We start from the raw sequence: 23,575 nt of genomic DNA, 5'->3' as shown, positions 1-23,575 counted from the left end.
ACAAAATTCAGTATAACCCGCAGCAGCATTGCAGCTGATCTCAACTGCTGGATCTGAGCTGATGCCTGCTGCAACCTCCCCCCACAAACCTGTGAACGTGGACTTTAGAATTCAAATTCCAGGAAAAAAAACTGTCAGCCTGGAACCTTCCATGCACTCCATATCCATGCACAGGGATGTGTACACCTGAAAACCATTGCAACACCACTGGCAAGGGAAAACCAAGCATGAAAATAACACCCAGAAAGGCACAACGATCATAAAAGCACCAAAGGCTGCAAAATTCTTTAACTATGGAGTTCCTGAGCCTATACATACTGTTTCCCCAATCATTTAAAATTGCCACATTGCATTCTACAGCTCTTTCACACATAAACTTTGTATGTTCCTATTCACATATTCAAACGAATTACTCAGAATCCTTCGGTCTAAAAAGAAAATTATTTTCTTTTAAATTCTGAAAGCATTACATCATATTGCTTATCTAAATTCTTTTATGAATTCAAACATTAGCCCTGTCACAATCACAACATTTATATTTAAGGCTCTTTTCAGTCATAGCTTGTTCATTTTGTTATTACAGTAGTGTTGTCTCAGGGAAAACTGACTTCACTCACTCAGTTCTCCATGAACAAAAGCTAACTATTAGAGTTTGTATGATAAGAGAGAGCTGGTTTATAAATCAAACTGAAGCCCATTAGTGAGTGGTTTTGAACAAACATATGAACAACTATTGCCTTGAAGTCCATTCTTATTTTCCAGTGAAACCAGACAATCTCCAAGTGATAGTTTTAAAAATAAATTACAGAGATAAGAGAAATGCGTTACTTAAACAGAAATCATGAACAATTATGTACTCTCCTCTTCAAAACACTGCATTAAAAAAGCCCAAAAGCTTACCCAATAATCCCAGATATGCAATAAAGGTCTGCTACTATGAAAACACAGTACCAACAAAAGACAGCCCCATTTAATTTTGCCACAAACTGATAACCTGGCAAGAAAGGAAGGTAGCTCTAAAGAGCTACCTACACATCAGTCAACGGGTTACATTTCTAGATGTGCCTTAAAAAAAGGTCTTTTCAAAGAGCAGTAAAAAACACTTATCATTGAAACTGCTGGAAATCCCTAAAAACACATGTGCACATATACGTTGCCTCTGGTCTTCCATCAAGGACCCCTAACACAAGCCTGAAATGAACTTAGCATCCGAGGAGATTGACATCAATCCCTTTCAATTTTACCTTTACTCTTTGGTTATCACACCATACCTTGGCAGAAGGGGGTGTGTTAAATGCCACATCTGTTTCTAACTGACATCTAGTACCAATCTGATATGTTTCATTAAAACTTCCAACCAAATACATATGAAGCTTTTAAAATATCAGTTTCAGAAAAGTTAAAGACCTCCCAAGTCCATTACCCTGCCATTTAGAAACCACAGCACTTCCAGATTTATAATAAGCAATATACACTAATGTTTTTACTCTCATGATATAGCCCATTAAAAATCTTAAAATAATGCCAAAATAACAAATATACAGAAACCAGTTCCATTGTCTTTATTTTTGTTTAATGGGGCATAGACCCATTAAAAAGGGCAGTGTTCAGAGAATGGTTTAAGTGTTCTGTAATAATGTGAGAGATGTATTAACTCTGTGAAGCACCACCCAGCCCAGGATCTCACAGCACTTTACAAAAGCACTATCTGATTACACAGAGGAGATAGGGATTAAGAAATCCTCCCCTACCCTGAAGTCTTGTAGGGATAAAGCATGCAGAGTTTGCAGTTGTCTGGGTCTAAATTTGGAAAGCTTAGCGTTTATCACATAACACAGGATCCAACCCTCGCAGCTCTGCATCAATGCATGAGATGGGTCATGCTGAATACGTGAGGGAAACTTAAGTCTTAGTAAGAGACCAGACTCGAAAAGGATCAAGCAGTGAACACTGAAAGCCAGAGAAGTCACCCAGACCCACACAGCAAAGGGGCACCCAGCTAATTTGCTCTGTCCATTCAGAGCCACCACCTATGAGAGTCCTGGCATTTATCTGAAAACACACAGAGGATGTCTCAGACATAGTCCTTGTTCAGGCCACAGATAAAAAGTAGTCATAATAGCTGGCCAATTTTTAAGCCATCCAATTTATAGCTGGCAAACTGTTATCTCAATTCAGCCTTAATAGTGATTTCTGCTCAAATGTGAGCAACCACAGAATATCCTCAAATGACCTTATCTACAAAGTGAAGATTTCTAAGCAGAGGAGCTCTGCTACTTGTGCCAAGTAGATCATCCTTTTTTCTTCTGAAGGTGAATGTTGCACATATCAGTAAGTTTCCGAGTCGGTTAATAAATGATACAAAAATATAAGTATTTCCAGTAAAAAAAAAAAAAATTACATGTGTTAACAACTATAAAGTTATATTAAAGCATTAAGAAAAGTAAAAATTGTTTATTTTCATATGATTCTCTGCTTGGCAGAAATGTGGAGTACTAAAATCACTCCCATAACTAGTCAGAATTATATGAGGGCGACTCACTGGCAATATGTCTAAGATAAACAAAAGTCTTTAGCTCCCATGCTTCTGTGCTACCTTTTATCTTAGTTATAGACTTTAGGCCAAAATACTGCCAGGTAAAGTAGAGGTAACAACTCAGGCACAGGACATACCTGCCTGGTAATTCTGAGTGAATGCCTAATGCTGTTCCCCTGCAGTGTTATCAAGGACCTCTTCCACCTCAGAAAATCTGTTCAAAATTTGTCTCCAAAGTAAGAACAAAAAGGCTTTTTCTAGGAGAAAAAGCTATTGCCCATGCTCCCGCAAGTTCAACTCAGCAAAAATATTTGAACAGTTTTAATCACTCTTCACAAAAGTCAGATTCAGCTGACACACAGCTAAGCTTTAAAGTCTCATGGCTGTGAGCTGTCACCCTCCTGTCTGAAACCTGGTGTTTAACTGCACCTCAGAAAGACAAAAACAAGCCTGGAGACCCCTCTGTATAAAAACCCTAGGCCTAAGGGAAACATGAAATTCAAACACACAGTATATGGGGGCAGAAGATTTAATGTACACAGCTTATACCTGATCTAAACCTCTCATGATACCAAGCAGAAACTTCAAAAAGTGTAATGTGTAACATAGAATCTAATTGCACTGGAAATCAGCAATGCCCCACTCTTCAGCATCCAGTCTCAGAGCCAGACTTGAGTCCAAATGGAGCTACACTCAACCCTCTGCTTTTCTAGACCTCTAAGGTCACAGTCCTGTAATCACTGCACATATCAAAGCTGCAGTGCAACAGCCTTCAAACTGGGAGTTATAAAATGCCACACCTCTATGTAAAGAAAGAGAAAACTGTTTCATGATTTAAAATGAGACTCACTGAATTCAGCAGAAGAATTTCCACAGTGACATCCCAATGCTTTTGCTTTCAATAGTTTGGGACCAAATCCTTAGATGGAAAACATAAGGCCAGCCAAAGGAACAGAGATGGAAAAAAGGAGGAGTGGGTAGATCTGCATAATATCATGCTTAATGAAAACTGGAATTAAATTTTTTAAAACTCTATGTATTCTCAGTACCTTCTCCTTTTTATTGCTCACCCATTTTTGTGTTCTGTGTGTGACCTTTAAAGAGTAAAATAAGCATTTTCTTGATCCACAACAATGATCTTTCAACATGGTGGTCAAAAATTTACCAATCAGGAGGTTCAGAAGTTGAGTTTTATTAACATTTCCTATTCTGTACAGGGAATAAGAGAAAGTAATTGATACCTTCACTTGTTGCACAAAAAACGAATGGCTTCAAGCAATTTTCATTTAAGAAATTATATCCTCTGGACAATACTTAAAGCAGCAGAAACCATCCTAGTGTAAGCATATAAACCTATAAAGTTACAGAGCCATTGCCAAACCGACTTGAACAGTATATGGATGCATTTGCATTCCAGCTCACTGGCAAAAAAAGGCTGGAAATTTTCTTCCTCTATGCATGTCACCACGAAATGCTGGGTCAATGGAAGGAATTTTATTTCAAACAAAGAGGTTAATAATGATAAGGATTGCAAAAAAAATTATTGTAACAAGGAAAAAAAAAATCCAGTTGAGCAATGCACAAATACTTCAGCAAGCAATACAGGTTAGGGATGTCCCTGAATCTACTACTGTTAATTTCATACATTAGTTGCTAAATATTTATTAAAGCACACAAATTAGCATGCACAAACTAGTTAAACATTGGAGATACCATTTCTGACTGCCAATGTTAAACAACTCAAATACGTGTGCATGAGCAGCATGGCATGTATTTCCCCACAACTGGTACTCCAAAAAATGCAGTTCAGGAATGGAGCTCCTGAGGCTCCAGGCACAGACTTGTGACAGCATCAAATTTCTATAAATGACTGTGTATCATAATGAAGGACATCAGTTTGTTGCCCCTCTCAATACTGCTGTTGGGCAGCAGCTCCAGAACTTTACTCAAACTGTGGCTAGAACCCTCCCTCTAATTTCCATGCTAAGGTTAACTGAAGGCCAATACAGCACTGGTGTGCCCACAGTGTCTTGAAATACTACTGCTTCTCCTTTCCCAGCCTCAGAGACAGGCAGCAGTCATGTCAGCAGCACTTGCTCAGCCACTATAACAAAGGAACCTGTTGAAAAAGTAACTTTTCATTCCCCAATCAGTCTGAGAAACTTTCTCCATTATTTTCTGAATGTTATTTTCTGTACTAGACCTCAGCAGTACCAGTAAGATAAAATTAAGTTCTACATTATCTCATTTCCATTTATTAGCTCCAAAGAGAAATATTTGCTGATGGTCCCTATGTGCATGACCATGCACTTCATCTTACTACTCCCATCTTCCAGGTCATCCAGTTATTATTGCATTGTTCTCATCTCTGCTGACAGTTCCTCCCACCTTTATCTTACCTTCATTTATATGAAGCATCATGAGCCCAATCGTAATTTTTTTTGTCCCACACTTTAATGAAACTCTAGTCCCAGGGAACTCTCGTGGGTAACCTTTTTCTAGGCTAATACTCCTCTTTTGGCATCATCAGTTTTCATCTTCCTCTCCCTTTCCTTATTCATATCCCACTCACACATGATACTACATCTCCTCTAAGGTAATTTTCACTATGACATTATATTAAGTAGCTTTACCAAAGTCTAGATAAATGAGGCCTCAATTCCCCTCATTTAAGGAAAACAAAAACAAAACCAAAAATAAACAGAAAACCAAAACTAAACAAAGAAAGAAGGGGGAAAAAATAAAGGAAAGAAAGAAAAAAACAAAAAAACCCCACCACAAACAAACATCAAAAAACCAAACCTGATCAAAGGTATAAAATGAGTTAGGGTAGGTTTGATCTTTGAGATAAACCTGTTTTCTTTAGTTTTCATTTATCTTTCTGTTATTAATTATTTCTTCCTCAAAAAGCATTCCAAAAGCTTATACACTTAAGATCAGACAGACACCATCACGGTTTCCTGGCTCTTTCTCTCCTGTGTATTTCAGTACTGCATTAGTTATTCCCTAGCCACTTGCGACCACCCTTGTCTTGATAGACTTGTTAAAAATTCCTGCTATCAGAGCCACTATTTCTTGTGCAGTTCTTCCAAAATTCTATACAAAATTCTTATCAGATCCCCCCAACATGACTGCATTGAAGCTTTAGGAGTTTTGCCACCTTCCTGAATTATGCTAAATAACAATCTGCTCCCAGAGACACCAGTACACATTATACCCTGGTAAAACTGCATTTACAGAGTGGTTTACATGATTGTTACGAGCATTGTTTCATTTAAAAATAAAAAAGTGTTCCTGAAGAAGTAAGACAGTTTTTCACTTCAAAATAACAGCATCTGGGTAAGTGTGTGCAATGAATATAAATGGCACACAGAAACATTTCATCATGGTATGGACAAAGTATTTAGGTCCAGAAATGTTATTGTAATACTGCACAGTGTAACTTATTTACCAAAGATACATAGGGAAGTTACATAGGGAGTGGAAGAGTAAATCCTTCTGTTTCTGGTACTAATATTTCATACTCAAAGCATAAAATGTTACAAAATCTTATACAAAATGGTCTTGAATAAATAGAGCTGACAGTAACCATAGGTTTCTTCTAGAAAGCGTACAGCTGTTTTAACATGAGTATTAAATTCCAACCAAGGACCTACCACATTTAAATTCATTTAAAATGAATTTAAATCTGAAAATACTTCAACTAAATCTACACCATTTATGTAAACTAATAGCTACTCCATAAGGTTTAACTGAATTCACACACTAACTGTACAGATAACAGGGACACAGCAAGTTTGGTCTGCAGTACAAGCACAGCATCAGACCCCAAATAAGCAAACAGACAGCTAGAAGTCTCAGATTTAAAGATGCTTCAGTTAGACCCCCACTCTCCCTTTTCAAATCCCATTATATTTTTGTTTGCTTGTTTCCATCGTATTCCAGTTTTAAATTTACAGCAATGTGAGACTGGGCAACATGTTACTGTACAAATCACCCGAGACTGCGGTGCTAGCACCATGTTTCACCTTAACATAATGTTTGCTTTAGGTGGACACTTTGTTGTTCTAAATATCCATTACTTATAGCCTGGAAAGAGTGAAAATTATTAGTAGGAAAACAGCTGTCTGTGACTGGGGAGACCCAGTAGGCTACTGGAGTGCTTGGGGACTTGCCTGTGAAACACACGGCACGGTCTGGGCAGAAGAACCAGGGAAGAGACAAGATCAAACCAGAAAATGGCAGCAACTCCAAAGGCAAAGCAGTATTCAAGAAATTCAGTCTGAAGAGCTCTGAGTTAACAGTTAATGTTCTATAACCAATATATAGGGAGAGAAGTGAAAAGGGAGCAGGTTGGCTAACAGCCCATGAGACTCTGGATCTCTTCAGACCACTGTTAGATGGAAAGTATTGTAATGGCAGATACCCCAGAAGTGGAATCAAACCAAAGGGAAAAGAAAAAAGCAGAAGAAAATCACATCCTGTGACAGGAGGTACTAGGTTCCTCTCACAAGAATACCTGTTCTTTTTGAGAATGTTAACTTTTTAAGCACTTCCTAGAATCAGATTTTTTACTATTATTTTACATACCAGAGTAAAGCAGCAGATATCAATAGGGATTTCACTGGCTATCCCCAAGCTCACTAAGACAGAGCAAGTTTGGTTGAGCACAAGAAAGGGTAAGAAGGAGATAGTCATAAGATTTGCAAGGCAATCACTTATTTTTTTTCTCTTCTACTTAGAACAATTAAATATTTCTATACTGTTACTGCTATCAAGGAATGAACAGGTTATGCTGTTCTTGTTCTGTATGATATCATCCTCTTAAGCTTCAGTTGCACCACATGCACAGACGCCTGCACCACACACACAACTTTATAATAAGATTTTGTTGTCATTTCCACCAGGTAAACAACAATTAGTGACACTACCCTGCAGACAAATCAGCTTTCTCCTTGTCAGCTGCAGTCATTTCAGATCTGGCCTTTCCACCTCCAAATCCAAAGTGCTACCAAAGTGCAGCTGCAAAAGTCATCTCTCCTCCCTCTCTAGGTCCATCTCCTCTGTTGGTCTCCTGCCAAGTCAAATTCAAGTTGCTTGTCTTCACCTATAAGATCTCACATAGCAATAAATAATATAGAAATGACCACAATGTGCTGAGGAATTCCCAAGTCCTTTAAAAAAAAAAAAAAGGAGCAAAATAAGACCTTAGATTCCACCCCTCTCCATCAACTACAGCCCAGTCAATTCACAGCCTACATCCCCATCCACTGCACACTCCCTTGCCCATCCAGTCACTCCCAGATCAGAAGTGCAGTTTCACAGACTCCCCCTGCTCCAGCACTCCACAGGAAAGCAGCAGACCAGAGAGAGAAGCCCCAAAGCGTCACAAAACAGGAAGGGATCGTGTGCAGAATGGGACAGCCCCACACAGAGATGCTTCAGCAGACTCTCTCCTAGCTGCAGCCTCCCACCTGAGCTGGTTTGCCCGCTGCAGGACGTGGCACACAGCCTCAATCCTCTTCTGGGCTGCACTGCAAAACATGCAAGGTTTCACCTCCGATTGGGACACACAAAGGCAGCCCCAGAGTAGAGGGACTTGCAAGTGTGTGAGTGGTGCAGTCACAGGGCTGCAAACAGAGCTCGTTTTCAGCTCATTTTCAGACCTTTTCACCATGCCCAGGGCTGCTCTAGCAGGTGGCTCTGTCCTGATCCCCGCCTGCAGCTTTGTTGGGCCTGTCCAGCAACACATTCAATTACAGTCTGGAGATTAGACAGTCCAAAGATTAACTAAACACTAAATAGAAAACAAAAAAAAAACCAAAAACCAGGCCTTCTGAGACATAAATCTTGCAAATAAGGTTCCATAGAGCACAAGTCCAGATTCCTGAATAGTTTATTATTCTGTAAAATCTTCACTGTAAAAGACTGCATATACTTGAAATTTGCAAAGGTAGCAGCTTAAGTTATTTCTAGTCAGCTCATAAAAATCTGTCTTTAGCACTTTTTTCCTAAGAAGAAAGAAAGAAACCCAGACATACTCTAAGCTTAGTGAAAAGATAAGATTCTGGATATAATACCAATATGACTTCACCTTTTATTTTTTAAGGGTTCAAAACAATACTGGATGAAAGTTTATATGTAAGCGTAAGGGATCTGCCAAAATGAAAGTGAAAACCCAGCAAATTATATTTCAGACACCTTGACATACTCTGCACCATACATGCTGTCAGCTTCACTGTCCTTTCCTTTGCTGTAGGCCGAATGCTTGAATACCAATCTTATTAAACTACAACTCTGAATTTATCCACTATATATAACATTCCAGATGTCGTACCAGCTGGGAACAGGCCCTTAGGCCATCTTTGGTTGATCTCTTAGTCGCTTTCCAGCGTTTGCCAGGCATTCATCCAAAAATATGAAGGAAAGTGCTAAAAACAGATGTCAGAGTTAATGTTTTTTTCTTTTTTTTCTTCACGGTAGGAAATACAGAAAACTTGCACCCTACACCTATTCTATGAAATATGAATGTTGTCAACAAACCATAAGTTAATTTTAAATTAAATCACAACATAACAGAGTTAATTCTTACACTATTTTTCTGACAACAGGCCAGTCTCCATCAGTCTGTTCCTTGAAAATATTATGTGGTCATTTGGATTTTTTCATTAAGTTGGAAAATCTTCTGATGTCGTCAATCTGCAAAAATGGTTTCAAGTCCCTCATTTAAGAAAAATAATGGTTAAAATGTAAACTAGATTGATTGCAATTCATGGTAAGCTTTATGACAAGGCTGGAGTAATGGGAGTTATTAAATCAGTACACATCTGAGCTATGAAAGAGGAAGACTTGTTGGCCCCATCAGACTACAACAAATTATTTCAACTTCCACTCACTACAATATGAGCAGGAGATGTTCAGATCTTCCCAAGAGATGCTGTCTCTCTTTGGGGTCCTTACAGGAGTTTAAACATGGAATTTCAAAGACCAGGGCTGGAAAGGAGGTCCTGATCCTGCTGACACTTTGGAACATGTGCATCTTTACTTAAGGGAGGTGGTTCTGACGTACATGGGAGTCCTCACAAGAATTAAGTTATGTGAGTGCATAAGTGCCTGGGCTGTAGGCTCCAAGGTCTGTGCAAGAGGTCGTCTATTTTATCTGCTCTAGACAGGGTTCCAAATCTTCTGTCCACACCCCCCAGAATATTAACAAACATATGCAGAACCAATTCTCAGAAAGTCCTCGTGGTGCTGCCAGCAGAGCCTCCCTTCAGCATGCAGGACCTTGGTGTCTCATACAGCAAAGCACAGGAGACCATTTCCATTGTAATTATGCCTTACAAGGATGATAATCTCTTTTGACACTCTAAAGACACCCTTTTTAAAATTAAATTTGGGGCAATAGCCTTCATTTAAAGAAGTCACTTAACTGCATTGAAAAAGGACTATTTCTAAGAAATATTTTCAGCCTCCTTTTCTTTGCCTCACATTCATTAGAATGCAGAGCTGAAATTATGAGAAAAACAGACTATCCTATAGCCTCAATATTGAAGAAGCAGGAGAAGAATGAACATTAACTGGCAAGTTCACTGTAAAGTATAAAAATACCTGCAAAAAAAAGAACAAAATCTATTTTAAATGGAATAAGAAGGGCAGGACAAGTTTAAAACTTAGCCCTAGCACTTTAACAAGAGACTTAGGATATAATTCTGATTCATACATTAGACTGCAATATTGCCCTGAATAGTTACTACTGGAGCCAGCGCTCAAAGGTGATAAAATTTCATGGTTTATAGTCTGATATTTCAACATATTTTATGTCATTTATTAATAATATCAAAAAAAATTCAAGCCAATGCACTATATTTCTTTTAAGTAAAACTGATGCATTCTGAGTCTTTTTTTTACAAATAGTAAAAAAAGTTATTTTGCCATATGTTGTGTAGATGTCATGAGACATTATGTGAGCTGGTTCCTTCAGATTTATACCTTATACAACTATATTACTCAGACAAAGCAAGATCAAGGACCTACATGCTACACATATCAGCAAATATGTGTATTTTTAGCAAAGACTGTGCATGAGAATGAAGTAGTAAACTACATTTTGTCAGCATTTTTTTAGGTGATTAGAGTACAACATAATTACTGAAACAGCTCAAATACTTTGAACACAGGATTCAGTGCAGCATTCATAGGTTTGCTTGTATAAATCACAGAAAATTCTGTGATCCTCACCAAATCCAGTAGCTGGATCAAATTAACAAAGTTCACCCTTCACACATCATTTGGACACCAGATTTGAAAGCACCGAGCAAACACCACTGCACTTGTCTGTTTGCAGAATACTGAGGCTGCAGTGATGCTGGTGCTTTGCAGCATCTATCCCATTTTCCAGTAGTTCCCTGACAAAGGAGTCTGCAGTATTTCTTTTGGGGTACCTGAATGCAATCTGGCTGAAATCAATGGCAAATCTCCTCTTGCATTAAAAAATGAAGGGCTGATCCAAAGTCTTTTGAAATTACTATGATTTTTGGACCGAAGCCTAAATAATCAGGTAAAGGAGAACATATCTTGTATTTACAATTGCAACCATCTCCCAAGGGCTATTTTAAAAACTACAAAAACATCCCACATCATACAGCAGCCTATTAGCACTAATTTTTCTCACCCATGTGCAAATACTCTAGTCTGCTTCATGAACCTGTAAATCAGTTAAAGGTTTGGTGCCATTTTAAAAGTCCTTTTGCTCTTGCGCACCATAAAAATGTTAAAGGAATAAAGGCTTATACCATCAAAGCACAAAAATATCTTAAAGCATGATAACACAAACAAACAAAAAAATTTACTACCAATGAGATAATTTTATAAAGCTAGATCACGTAGGCTCAAGTGGAAAGAGGTCAGGTTTTATAGTCTTAAAGAGTACTAAAAAAAGTCCAGATTGTTTCCAGTTCTCAGAGGTCTGACTGCCTTTCCTTCCAGACCAAGAATCAGCATAACAGTTGCCTGTCTATAGGAAACTGGGGGGAGAAAAACCACAGAGAATAAAAAGGAGTGTTTGATTTGCCAGTAATTCCACAAAACGTGGAACCTAAAATTTGTGACAAGTGCATTAAAGTACTTAAAGCTAATGTTCAAATACGGCATTGCTTTACCAAAGACCATGCTAAACACTCAACCAAGCACTGAGCACCTTCAACTATTGCCTCAAATCACGTGCAAGCATTTATTTCTGTAAACCATTTCAGACATGCAAAAAAAAAATCTATGGACATTTGCAGGACATCCTGCATGCTGGAAGCTGCACCCAAAGTTTCAGTGTTTTCTTGGGGGTAATGGTTTAAAGGGATTAGAAAATAGCAATAGGTTATGGTTCAAACAGAAAAGGAGGAAACTGCTTTATAGAAAAAAGAAGCAGAAAGGGAAAAGAAAAAAATCAGAGCTTCCAGAACATGAAAAAATTAGTAACAAATTCCACATACTTTTCTTTTTTTTTTTTTTTTTAAACAACAAAGTCTCCCAGCTCTGTTTCTGAAAATCATAGACGCCCTCTGTACCCCTAAGCCTCCAAGGCAAGGCTCAGCATCAGAGCTGGCTGGAAGCTACACCTGCACCTGACACACACAGCACCAGGATGTTTCACATTAGGAGGATTAAAATGCCTCAGATCCTGCAGTACCACAACCTGTAACACATTCTAAGCTCTGAAAATGAAAAGTACATTTGTCAGCAGTGATCCTCTCAATGAGCCTACATTTACCATTTTTGCTGTTACTGCCAAAATTGATAATTAATGCTTGCAATTTCCTTGCTCGTAAGCAAAAAGCTTTTGAAGCCTAAATAGTTAGTAGAAATAAATTAGGTTTAACTGGCAATACTGACAATTATTTTGAAACAGTACAGAGCTAAATAACTGTTGGAAGTTGTAAAGAGATTGTTCTTTAGTTGTCTCAAGGCTGGTTCATTATGCAAGTGTTAATGACATCAAAAACCATTTTAACTATTTCTAGAAACAAAGCCAAAATATGCAGATTTTTAAAAGAAGATTTTTTCACTTCATCTTCCACAGTAGTGGCATACAAATTGGAAGAAATTTAGGTTCAAGTACATCTCTACTAAAAGGGTCATTGTGACATCCAGTCTCTCCTATAAATAATTTTCCCATGCTGGATGGGCCTGACTGTTAGGGATGTGAGGGATATTATCCACATGATCAACAATATAAATTCCATTTAAATTACCCACTGCCTTGCAAAACAATGTAATTCTTTCAGAAACACACAGGATGAACCATTTTATCAAGCAAGCAGTTTTGCTAATCATTATTCCAGGGACAATATAAACTGAAACTTCTTTTTCACTAAGGCTTTCCATGTTAAAAGGGAAAAGCTTTTAATGGTCTTTAAATGCTATCTGTGGCAGAAACAACACAGAAAGAAAAAAATAACCAAATTGATCACATTCATCCTTCATGAAAAATTCTGCAATACAATTCTATCTTCTCATTTGTGCAAAACTCAACAGGAGCTTAAACAGCTCAAGAAGTTCAATAAATGTAGCTGAATTATCAAAAAACTAAACACAATCTGCTCTCCCCTTGACTAAGACCAGTGAGAAGAGATGGTTTCAAAATGTTTGTGCTGTGTGAGCAAAGTGACTAATGCACCATTAGGCTTTATCAGCCTAAGACATCCTCTCATCCCTGTATATCTGAAGAATGACTTTCCAGTTCCAAGCACCTCATTTCCCACAGTACTTGAAATATATCTTTTTGATTTAGAAGCACTTCTCTGCTGTATCTCAATGAACTCTTATTGATAGATGATAGCAGCACTACGTCAGAGCTGTGCAAGCACGGGATTATTTCTGTTACCTCCAGACCTTTCAGTCTTAATTTAGAAGGCTGAACCTAAGCCTTTATCAATGTCAAAATTCTTGGATAAGAACATGTGCCGACTTCTGGAGGTTCACTGGGGGCATGAGGAGGTCAGTGGGAAATTCACATTGCATTGTATCAATCTCTCATGATTTAATCATTGGTCTCCTCTAAAGAATGACAAATGACCACCTAGTCTGTATAATGTCAATTCATTTCATCAGGTGTCTTGTTACTAACCCAGTGCAGCAGAATTGAGTTAAAGACTTTACAGTAGAATATTTGCCCAAGTACACATCCTTCTGTCTGTTCCCTGGAGAATGAAAGGTTAAAAAAAGAAAAATACTTTAAACCTTTTGCTAGAAACTGAAAAATGTATTTGGGAAAACCTGGAGTTGCAAACATTAGAACATGAAATACTGAATGTGAGTTGAAAAAATTCAGTCTTTTATGAAAAATGTGCATGGTAGAGATGCTAGAAAAGCAAGGCACTTTGTATTAAAGTGGGGTTTTTTTATATATTGCTCAACCTCAAACTGAATAAACATGAATTTGTGGCCCCAAAGATACATCTAACAAAAAAGGAAGAAGATCAATATCCCCTGCATAGCCTTTTATCATCCACTGGAGCAGCCTCAATATCTGTCCAGCGCCCAGGGGAGCAAGAATAAGAGAAACAACTGAAAGTTTAGGTCCATTCTCTTTTCTCCCTTGAGAAATCATTCTTGGGAATGACCTTGCAAATGAGGGGTCACTTCTGCTACCCAGGAATCCTCTACCAGCTGCTGAGGTCAGTATCATCACAGCCACAGAAGGACTAAGGACCCAGGCCAGTGAGTTTCACCACAGAATTTGGTGGAATAGGATTACAGCCTTGTAGAACGTATTTGATCCAAATTGAAATGATATAAAATGTGTTTTCTGCAGAAACTGTATTATTATATGTGAAGGCTGTTACACTGCACAAGGTGAGGACCTACTGGCTTCTGTGAGTATGATTTACACACAGAGACGTTTGGCAGGGTTGGGACTAAGGTTGTAATAGAAAACAAGAAAGTCCGTAATTCTCAGTGAAACGTGGACTGCACGCAGCAGTTCCACTATTTTCTCTGAACAACAAAACCCTGAGCTTAAAATGGTAGTTGGTGCTTTAAAAAGTGCCAGTTCCCCATTCCGTTTGCCAACAAACAAAAGTATTTAAAAACAGTTTTCAGCTCACTAAACAACCTATCACACACAAGTAATGATATAATTACTTGTGCATATGCTACTCACACACTGCCAGCCAGAAATTAGCCTAAACAAAAGTATTGTTTGAATAGGATCATGCCTGACTCATGCAGTACCAGTCTCTGTAAGAGTAGTTTTGCCTGAAATTGTAAGTGGTTTTCATTTTCTCTTAATCCTTGCCTCCTTTTCCTCCCTTCCACTCCAAATCAAAAACACATTTTGTTTGATTATGGAGCTAATTCCCTTACCCAAAAAAAAAACCCAACCAAAGAACATACCCTTAAATATAAAGAGGCCAAAATTAAACCTGCAAACAAGAAAATAAAGGTATACATTGGGGGAAAAAAAGGAATAGAATTAAAAATATTAGGGCGCACCTAACATCACCTTCAGTTAAATTTTCAGAGAAACACCAAACAATGCTTGTTTTATCTTCAGCCTTACAAACACATGGCTGTAAACTCCTTAACTGTGATTTAAAACTTGTTACGAACATCTGTAGGATTAGTATGGAGTACCACAAACCTGACCTAGTAATTTCTTCCTTGCACAAGATGACCCAGCCAAGAGGATGTAATGACTTGGAGGATTCAAGTCACTGAAATCAGTGTTACTCTAACATCAGCAGACTGCAAAGTCAGTCCTCTACACAGCAGAGGAGCAGTATTTCTAACACAGTGCTGAAATTCCCACAGCCACGTATTAGCAGCTGCACTTCTGGTGCTTGGATAAAATTAAGTTTATCGGTTCATTCTCTGAATACACAAATGAAACCACCAAGTGTTCCATAGTGGAATGTTTCCATTATAGAAGAATGCCTGAAATAGTTTGCGGCCACTTGAAAACAGTTTGCTTATTCAAAAAAAGAATCTCTAAATGAAGAGCTAGACATTAAGATTCAAGACGTTAAGTCTTTTTAATAGTTCTGAGTGTTTTTTCAGGGTATCAACAAAAATGGCTCAACAGAGAATAACACAAGTTTCAGGCTCCTCCTCAAATCAAGAGTACTGGAGCTTTATGTACTTGGGTAGCAAGCGAGCCACTGACTACAAATCTTCCTCCCTTCTCGGGATTAGAGCTTGTCCTCACTGATGTGTTAATTTGCAGTAATGTCCCTTACATGATTCATCTGCAAGCCTGAAAATGTGTGGCTCCATTTCTCTGGTGATTTAGATGCAAACTGGCTGGCAATGGAATAAAAAGGCTCAAACTGGGAGCAGGAGCCAGCAAGCAGCTGATACTCAGAACCAGGCTGTGACTCAGGTACTGTTCCAGGGGCAGAGCATGGAGGATGGCAATCAGCAGCAGGTGGAACGGGGAAAGACATGAAGGAAATTGTGGGAAAATGGCTGTCAGCCCAGCAGGACCCTTAAGACAACTTCTGTCCACCCAAGAGTTTCCTCGGTGTAATATAAAAAACTTTCAGAGCAAACACAAACAATTATTGCTGCCAGACTACAAATAAAAAGGTGGAACAATAGGTTCCACCAGTTTGTTTCAATGTTAATTTTTTAAGTAATTCAGACCCTGGGTTCCACTGCCTTTTTTTTTTTAATTAATACTTTAAATGCCATGCTCCTTTTCCCCCTGAAAAAGCAGAAGCCAAGACAGACTATTTCTATTTGTGGAAGACAAGGCTTAAATGAGAATATTTATTTTCTCAATTTTGGTCTTCACTTTATAGCAGGTCGCTTTTTCTAGCAAACCCAAAGAAATAGTGATTAAATGAACTGTAGCAGCTGCAGCCTGTGTGTTACAACTTGCACATCTAGTTGAAAACAGACTGACTGGTTTCTACCTTACCTTGCATAGCCAAACACTCACAAGTCTGATAGTGCATATTTTCATTAATATTTGTTTAGAAATAGATTTCTTTGCCAAGACTGAGCTACTTAGAGACATATATCTAATTCCAGAATCAGGCTATCCTTGTTGGGAGTTTAAACTGGTAAACACCATAAAATTTAGAAGCAGCAAGGTCAACTAGAAAGCTAACTGGTCAAGCAAACATTTTCTCACTTGAAAGATAAACTTATTTTCTTCTTTCTTTCCTTTGTTTTACCCACACCCCCAAGAGAACTCTCTTTCAGCCAGCCAATCAAAGTGGAAATGTACTTCAAACACATTCAACTCAACCAAGTTTTCACTGCTGTCCTTCTTGGTGGTCCGTCATATGGAATGGTTTTAATACTTGGAAGCAATACCTTAAGTGTCAGAAAACAAGAACGTTTTATTTCTGCAAGAAACCTTTCCAGTACTACTAGTATTTTGGAAAAGAAAAAAAATTCCTTGTAGTAGATTAAAAGGTGAAAAGCCAAAAGAAATCAGAAAGAAAACTAGGAAACTATTCCATATGGCAAGGTTCAACATGTATCTCAAAGTTGGAGAAAGGGCTATTACTTGTATATTTATTTCATAATTTCATTTATTTTCATATATTTATTCTGTTATTTATTTTTTTTCATGAATGGTAGGAGAGGGGCATACTTTTTTTCAATCTCAAATTTCTAACAGGAGTTGAAGTCTTTGGCTATGCATCAAAATCTATTTGGTACCAAGTTTTAAATTGCATTGACTCAGTAGAATTCCAGAAATGCAGGACGCAACGCACTGACACAAGACATCACTTGGTGAACAACACAGGAGCCTTTAGAAAACGTTCAGTTTAAACATTTCTACATTTCTGTCCTTTGGGATCCCTCAAAAATATTTGCTTTGAATCACTGCTTTTCCCTGAAGATACAGCAATAAATGTGTCAAAACTATAATGTCCCACTCTATGCAGATGTCACCCCAGTGAATCAGGCTGGCAGTATTTAATCAGATCTTAAAAGGTATTTTCTTCTCTAGTCATAGAAGCAGTAAAAAAAGATACTCACTGAATTTTCGAAATATCTAGCCAAAGAATTTCAGCTGCATGTAATTCTTAAAAACACATACAGCAACAAAATATGCAAAGAGGTTAGTGCAGTCCTGTACAAAAATGAGAGCACAGTCCTGCCAGATTAAACCAGAACAAAATGTACTATCTTGCATGTACAACATGAATCCATATGTAATTCTGCTGGGCTAGAGCAGAGTACAGTGTGTTCCTATTAATATTTACTCATCTTTCATCTCAAGCTGTAAGCTTGTCATTTCAGATAGCAAATACTTTTGAATATTTAAGTAACAGCTAGTTCTATTTTACTGAGATTACTTACTAACAAAGGAATGAATGATTCTGATTAAACTGGCTCCCTGCTTGAAAAATATCACACACAACAGCCAAAGAAAACCCCTTTGAAACATTCCTGTGTTTGGAGGATGTAAGGAAACTAATCTTGGATCATGACGATGATGATGCTGCTATATAAAAATATTATCCATCTATCCCTGGAAATTGTACTGGCCTGGATAGAAGGAACAGTGCAAGGGGGGAAAGGGCACACTTGGGAAGACAGGGGTAGGTGGTTTTCCTGCAAGTGTCTCAACATTGGTTAGCCAAAAGAATAGAGGTTGTGAGCCGCCCTCTTCTGCACCTCCATACCACAGCCTCAGGAACCTCTCACCCCTTTATCTATTCTGTTCCCTGCCATGGACACAGAAGGAGGAATGATCTCCAGAGCAGACCAGATCACACTGATCTCTTGTTTTGCTGGAGTCAAGTGCACAGAGTTATTTCACTTTTCCAATTTTCCAGTGTAATTTGGGATGTACCAGAACACCAAGACTTTGTAGGATTGCCCACAGGACAGTTCTGGAGATCAGGGGAAAGGAAGAAATGTATTTCGCACAGGCCAGCAGCCCTTCACAGTAGGACAAGATAGAAAGTGAATTGCTACAACTAAGTTAAGGAGTTAAGGTGTGTGAGAAGATGCTGCTGCGTTCTTTATTCATGTGGCAACCTTCCTGTACTGGTTCCATTTCTGTGATGGATAGGTTAAAATGGACTTTCAATGGGCATAGATTCCTCTCTTTTTATTCACCTGTGCATTCTTATCACATTTATCATGTATCAAACCTATCCATCCCAGTTTGAAAAAATTCAAGAAATTATCCAATGAAGGATTTTCACCCTCTGGTTTTAAGACTTCCATCCATTCATACCAGTAAACATCAAAAGAAAGAGTTGAATGAAACACAGAAAACAAGAAAAATATCTAGTTTTCTGACCCAGTTTGACCACAATACAATTGAGTTTTGTATTAACATTTCAGCAAAAGTATAATTATAACTGTATGTTATACAAACTTATGATCAATTTCCTAGAAAATCAAGGAAAATCTTTCTATTCATGAAAGAAATCCTGGTTTATTTGCAGGAAGGTAAAGCTAGAGATACAGATCAGCTCCCATCTGCATTCAATGTATTCATAACTTTTAATAAATAATGCTTACGGACTGAATTCCTTACACAAGAAACTACTGCTAATACAGTTGCTTTTACTTTCAACATTTTGATGTTTCAGCACCACTTTCAGTTCCAGGAATTCAAACTTAATTTCATACTGCTAAGTGCCTGGGAAGAGCAGGCTTCAAAACTAAATCACATTTATGAAAGAAGAGAAGCTGGCCATATCCTAGATCCAATTCAGATCTCAATGGAATTAATGGAAAACTTTCCATCAAATGGAATTCTTTCCATCAAATGGAATTGAGCTTGGAACCAGCTTCTGTATAGAGCTATGCTGGTATTTGAGGGTTTTTCGAGGGGATTCATTTTGTTTGTTTTTTAATCAGCTATATTATTCACATAATCCAAACAGTCTAGTCAAAGACTCAGACTAAGCCTCTGTTATATTTGATTTATCATCTTCTCTAAAATGTGCTCCATTAAATGGAAACTATTTTGATCAAAGTGTACAACCTTTACAGTGTTTTTCAACTACTGTCATTAAATGCAGCCTGAGTTGCAGCTGCATTTTACTGTCCTATAAGTTATTGCTTTCCCAGGTGTTTGGTCCAAGGAAGGTCTTATCCAAGTACCTTTTGTGTTGATAATCAAGACCCTCTAGGGAAGCAAAAGTATGAATTATTGTAAACATTTAAACTAAATTCAAGCAGTTCACAATGGCTCAGCATGCTTTCTATTGTATCTTTTCTGCTTCCTTTTGTCTGTCTAAAAAGATTGTCAGTTTAAAGCTTAAATAACCTCACCTCAGTTCTCTCTTTTGGGGTAGTGATGAGTAAATTATTTTCTTCAAGTAGTTCCTGCGAGGAGACCATCTTTCAAAATACAGCTACCCCTCACAGACAGATCCATACCTTGTGATGCAGGGAAATTTTGGCTCTTCTCTCACTTCTTCAGGGACTTTTTCCTAACAAATTCCCTCCTCTTACATTAAGAAACGTACTGTAAGTGTCTATGAATGTAATTCAGACAGTTTTGATGTGAAATTCAACTGACTCCTGGAACACATTGTGTTATGAGTAAATTTCCACAGCACGCCACACATTTCCTAGGTTTACTTCAGATCTTTTGCCAAGATTAACAGCATTTCTTTCATGTTGCTTTCTTTACATTTATATCTATATTCCATGTTTAACAATGTTTCTATGGGTCTGGAGAAAGCATTAAAGATTTTTACCTTTAAAAAAAAAATTGTTTCTTTCTAAATACTGCTCCATCCATTACTACACTTCCCATTTGTTTCTTTATTATTCACCCAACCTTCCCTTACAAAAACTTCATTAACTAATACAACGTGCTGGAAAATGCAAGGTCTGCCTAACACTGATTTTTCCATTAAATAAAGCAAATTAGGGTTAAGTCAAACAATTCACAGAAAGGACAATCACTTCTAATTCTACGCATTTTGCAGATGTAACTATAAACATCTATTAACACATCACTAAAATATTGCTGCTTTTGTCTCCATTACATCCTATTAGTATCTTCCAAAAGTGGTTTTACTTATTTACGCAACTAAGTGCCTTAAGTTTGATTTTGCATAGCGTGTTATCATTCAGCTTGCTATAAATTTGATGTGCCTTCAAAAGATAACACATGCTCTGTGTCTTTAATCTGTTTCACAGCGATCTGTATCTCAGGGTTACACGAATGTGACAATCTCTGTAATTTTCACACAGGGCACACTGACCTGGTCATCATAACGGTACGTGAGGAACTGTTCCCCCGTGGTGTCCTCAAGAAAACTCCCCTGTGGAGAAAGTGCAAACTCAGGCAAGAAGTATGCACCTTGGGATTGCTCTGCTCTTGTCTGTAAGAAATTCAGAAAGGTCACGTTACACCTCCTACATACACAAGTAATTTTTTTTTTAAAACTATGCATATAACTACAAAATCTAGACATGAACTTCTGGAGAAAAAAAAAGAAAAGCGTTGTGCTTTCAGGCACGGTATTTTTGGGTGGATGTTTTGCTTTGATGAAGACATGCTGAATGCCTACAGGGGTTCAAACCAAAACAAGATACCCCAATAGCAGAAAAATCTACTAAACCAAAGGAGACCATCTCTGTCTTATCAACCATCAGTGCTCAAAGACATCCTTTGTCCTCAAACACAGAGAAGTGGCTACTGCAGGTAACAGGCTTTTGGGTAAACATAATACATATATTTTTACAGGAAGAAACAAAGACAGAATCACAGAATAACACAGCTTAGAAGATATCTTGAGGGCTCATGTAGTCCAACAGGGTTACCTATGAAGCCATGACATTATGAATTACCTTCCTATCTTGCAGGAAGATACTACTGCAAAGAAGAAATAGGAAGGGAGTGGGAATGACTGGAGTGAACACAGAGCTCCATATTAGTTCAGGATGCTATTCAGAACTGGGGAAGAGCACTTGAGAACATGCTGGGAAAGAAAAGGGCTCATTTCAAGCTGCAGGGGAACTAATTCTGTGAGAATCAGAGTTGGTACCTCCAGCTGGGCTGTCTGACACCTGGATCCTGATTAGAGAAACAGCTTTTCCTCAGAGGATCAGTGCCTGGTCAGCAATCACAACACACCTGAAATTTGCTCAACACACCAAGCACACGCTGGGCCAACACCATCTCACTGCACTGTAGGTCTCAAGCAACCTCAGATACGTAGCAAATGTTCTGCACAGACTTTTCTGCCCTTATTCCTCCTGCATTCCACACTGCCCTGAGAAGCCAACTGGTTTGCATACTAGAGAAAATAAGCAATCACCTTTTGAATGCAGAATATTTAGTCCAGCTGTGGTACTGAGGACAGGGCAAAGAGATGAACGTTACCTTCCAAAAGGTTGAAATCTTTCAGGGAAGATAAAAAGGCCTGAAATGTACACATTGCTGCTGGATGTTTAATAATGAATAAACTTAATAAATAGGGGTGTAATTAAACTGGATATTTTGACATTTACACAGCAATTTTATATGAAAGCTAGCAGTTGCCATCACCCAGTTTCTAGACTCTTGGCTAGAACTGTACCACATATAGGTGCCAGCTAACTAGAGTTTTCAAAAGTAATCAACATAATTTAACCAGCTTGTGGTGGAAAAGGAAGGTAAGACCTACTGCACTTTCTCTCTTGCAGTAAGTTCACTCTCTGAAGCTCACAATTTATCTCATAAAAAGCAGATGGCATGTCATTTGCAGGAGGGTCTGGAGAGGCTTACGGTCTTTCGCTTACTCTGTTGTGAGCTGTCAGCTTCTCAGACTGCAAACCCCATCAGTCGTGACAGCATCAGATTAACATACTTGGTTTAAATCAAGGAGTCTTCATATAAACTAGAAATAGCTTGCAAAGGACATGTCTAGACTAGGGTAAAGGTCATATTTCAGCATGCAAGACTGAACAGGATTGTAAAGAGGATTTTTTCATCAGGCCTACAGAAGAGTAATTCCCATTCTCACCGTGTTATCGTGACATTTCTAAAGCTTATTGCAGCAGAGCTCTCACTGTTACACTTCAGCCAACTGATTTCATTTATGCATAATTAAGTAACAAAATGTGGAGAACAAATCTACATTTTACAACAGTTTCCCCATAAGGCCACCAAAAGAGGGCCACAGTTATGCTTCCCTCTGAATCCGAGCTGGCTGCAGCTGATGCAAGCCTTGATATGTGAAGCATAACCCAGACATGAAACGGGCTGACATAATCTGGCATCCTTCCCCACTGGTTTCAATGGACTATCGATAGATCCTGTGTGAGGGAATATGGCAATGATGTAATCCTATGATTTCAGCACAGGACTAATGGCTAAGAGATATGCGTTCGAAATCTCAGGTGGCCTGGGTTCAAGTACTTATCATTTCTACCTCGATTTCACCAGGTGTAAAACAATTACAGCACCTACTGACCTATATTAATGGTGTATTGCTAAGTTTATTTTGTAGTTGTAGAATACTTTGGAAAAGAACACTGTTAAGTGCTAGTGATTTGTAACAATATTTTTGGAAGAGCTGCCTAATTTACAGGCAGAAGAGAATCAAAATTACCCCACCATACTTCTTAGCTAATTGTATATATCACATTGTTGCCTAATTTCTCACAAACAAATTTTTCAGTAGGATATGTAGCAATAAACTTGCTTTTATTTCTCATCTTTGTAAGTTAAACATTTTAAATATAAAGTCTTTGGACATTAATCAGCATCATGCTTTGAATATAAAACATGCCAATATTTGAAGCTGAAATACCAATTTGATAAACATAACAAGAAAAATTAGGGGCTTCTAACACACATTCCATTTTGTTGTTAAAAGCTAATGAGCAGCTAGGCACTCGAGAAGCAGAGAAATGCTTGCTAGATTCAAGCAAGCAACATCTGGCTTCCAAGCATGGAAAAATTCAGTGTAAAAGGCAGATATTTTATAAGGTTACACAGGAGGTTACAATGGAAACTGATCTGGCAGCTGCAGCAATAGGTACTGCTACCTGTCTAGTATAATTCAAGTAAGGAAGAATGCAGCAAAGCAATTAATTAAAAAAAAAAAAAAATAAAAAAAAAAA

The 23,575-nt window shown here is 38.0% G+C and overlaps 1 protein-coding gene across 4 annotated transcripts in view; it reads right to left on the bottom strand.

Moving 5' to 3' along the window:
* ADAMTSL3 (ADAMTS like 3) overlaps positions 1 to 23,575 on the bottom strand; it is a 179,968-nt gene that overhangs the window by 122,866 nt on the left and 33,527 nt on the right. For all 4 annotated transcript variants that reach the window (XM_042039651.1, XM_042039647.1, XM_042039649.1 and 1 more), the window contains exon 3: positions 20,728 to 20,847. In XM_042039651.1, the coding sequence (XP_041895585.1) occupies positions 20,728 to 20,847 (120 nt within the window). The remainder of the gene's footprint in view (positions 1 to 20,727; positions 20,848 to 23,575) is intronic.

This window comes from Corvus kubaryi, unplaced genomic scaffold (assembly GCF_017639235.1).
Source record: "Corvus kubaryi isolate FWS band 111438036 unplaced genomic scaffold, C.kubaryi_AGA036_p1.0 37394, whole genome shotgun sequence".
Lineage (NCBI taxonomy): Eukaryota > Metazoa > Chordata > Aves > Passeriformes > Corvidae > Corvus > Corvus kubaryi.
Note: the sequence above shows the minus strand (reverse complement) of the source record. Positions and strands in the feature narration are given on the sequence as shown.